The 962-nt window shown below is 56.8% G+C and overlaps 2 protein-coding genes across 2 annotated transcripts in view; one reads left to right on the forward strand and one right to left on the reverse strand.

The window, feature by feature from the left end:
- The window catches only part of NGA_0076900 (set domain containing protein), a gene marked incomplete at both ends in the record, with an annotated part of 1,642 nt that extends 876 nt beyond the window's left edge, over positions 1-766 (forward strand). The window contains 3 exons of the mRNA XM_005855318.1: positions 87-177; positions 326-429; positions 605-766. Coding sequence (XP_005855380.1) covers positions 87-177; positions 326-429; positions 605-766 — 357 coding nt within the window. The remainder of the gene's footprint in view (positions 1-86; positions 178-325; positions 430-604) is intronic.
- Positions 295-962, reverse strand: part of NGA_0077300 (uncharacterized protein) — a gene marked incomplete at its 3' end in the record, with an annotated part of 2,447 nt that continues 1,779 nt past the window's right edge. Inside the window, exon 5 of the mRNA XM_005855322.1 lies at positions 295-501. Within this exon, the coding sequence (XP_005855384.1) occupies positions 295-501 (207 nt within the window). The remainder of the gene's footprint in view (positions 502-962) is intronic.

The following is a 962-nucleotide window of genomic DNA, read 5'->3' on the forward strand; positions in this document are numbered from 1 at the left end:
TCGAGGAACGGAAGCGCGCCATTGAAGCCGACTACGCGGCCATCGCCGACGTGGCTCCCTCTCTCCCCTCCATCTGCTCAGTGGAGGAGTTCAAGTGGGCCCGTATGTGCGTCTGTTCGCGCAATTTTGGTCTGGAGGTGAACAGAATCAGGACGGCGGCCTTGGTCCCCTACGCAGGTAGCCCTCCCCCCCTCCTTTCCTCGGTCGCCTCCTTTTTTCGTCCCCTTCCGAAGGCTTGGGAAGAGTGTTTAAATCTTTTAAGGATCCTTATGTACTATGGATTACACTACCTTTCTAACCCCCCACGTTCCCTTCGCCTTGCCAGATATGCTCAACCACCAGCGGCCCCGCGAAACCAAGTGGACCTTCGACAACGCTCGTCAGGCTTTTACTATCACGACGCTCCAGCCCATCGCCCCCGGGGCCCAGGTGCCTCACCTTGCCCTCCCTCCACCGCACCCTCCTCCGCTTCTTCCCACCCTCCTTTCCCGCGTCGACGCACTATCACATCGGCCATGTCTTATGCGCCGCATCACCTGCCAGGGATACTCAGACGCTTGCACGCAATTTTCTTCCTCCCTTTCTCACTCTTATTGCACCTTAGGTCTATGATTCATACGGTCAGAAGTGTAACCACCGCTTCCTTCTCAACTACGGTTTCGCCGTGGAAAATAACAGAGAAGCAGATAATTTCTGTCCAAACGAGGTCGGGTTGTGGCAGGAGACAGCGAGGAAGGGGGAGAGGGAAAGAGGTACAATGGGATGATTCCCGCACGAAAATTGTAGCACTTAAAAGAATTGTTCTCCCTACCCTCCTCCCCTTTCATCTCTAACCCCCCCCCTTCCCTCCTTAGGTCCCATTGGAGCTCTCACTGCGGGAGACCGATCCTCTCTACAGCCGGAAGCTCCCGTGCTGGAGCCGCGACGGACAGAGCAAGGTGAGGGCCCAGGAAGGGAGGGAG

The sequence above is a fragment of the Nannochloropsis gaditana genome (assembly GCF_000240725.1).
Source record: "Nannochloropsis gaditana CCMP526 unplaced genomic scaffold scaffold226, whole genome shotgun sequence".
NCBI classification, from domain to species: domain Eukaryota; class Eustigmatophyceae; order Eustigmatales; family Monodopsidaceae; genus Microchloropsis; species Microchloropsis gaditana.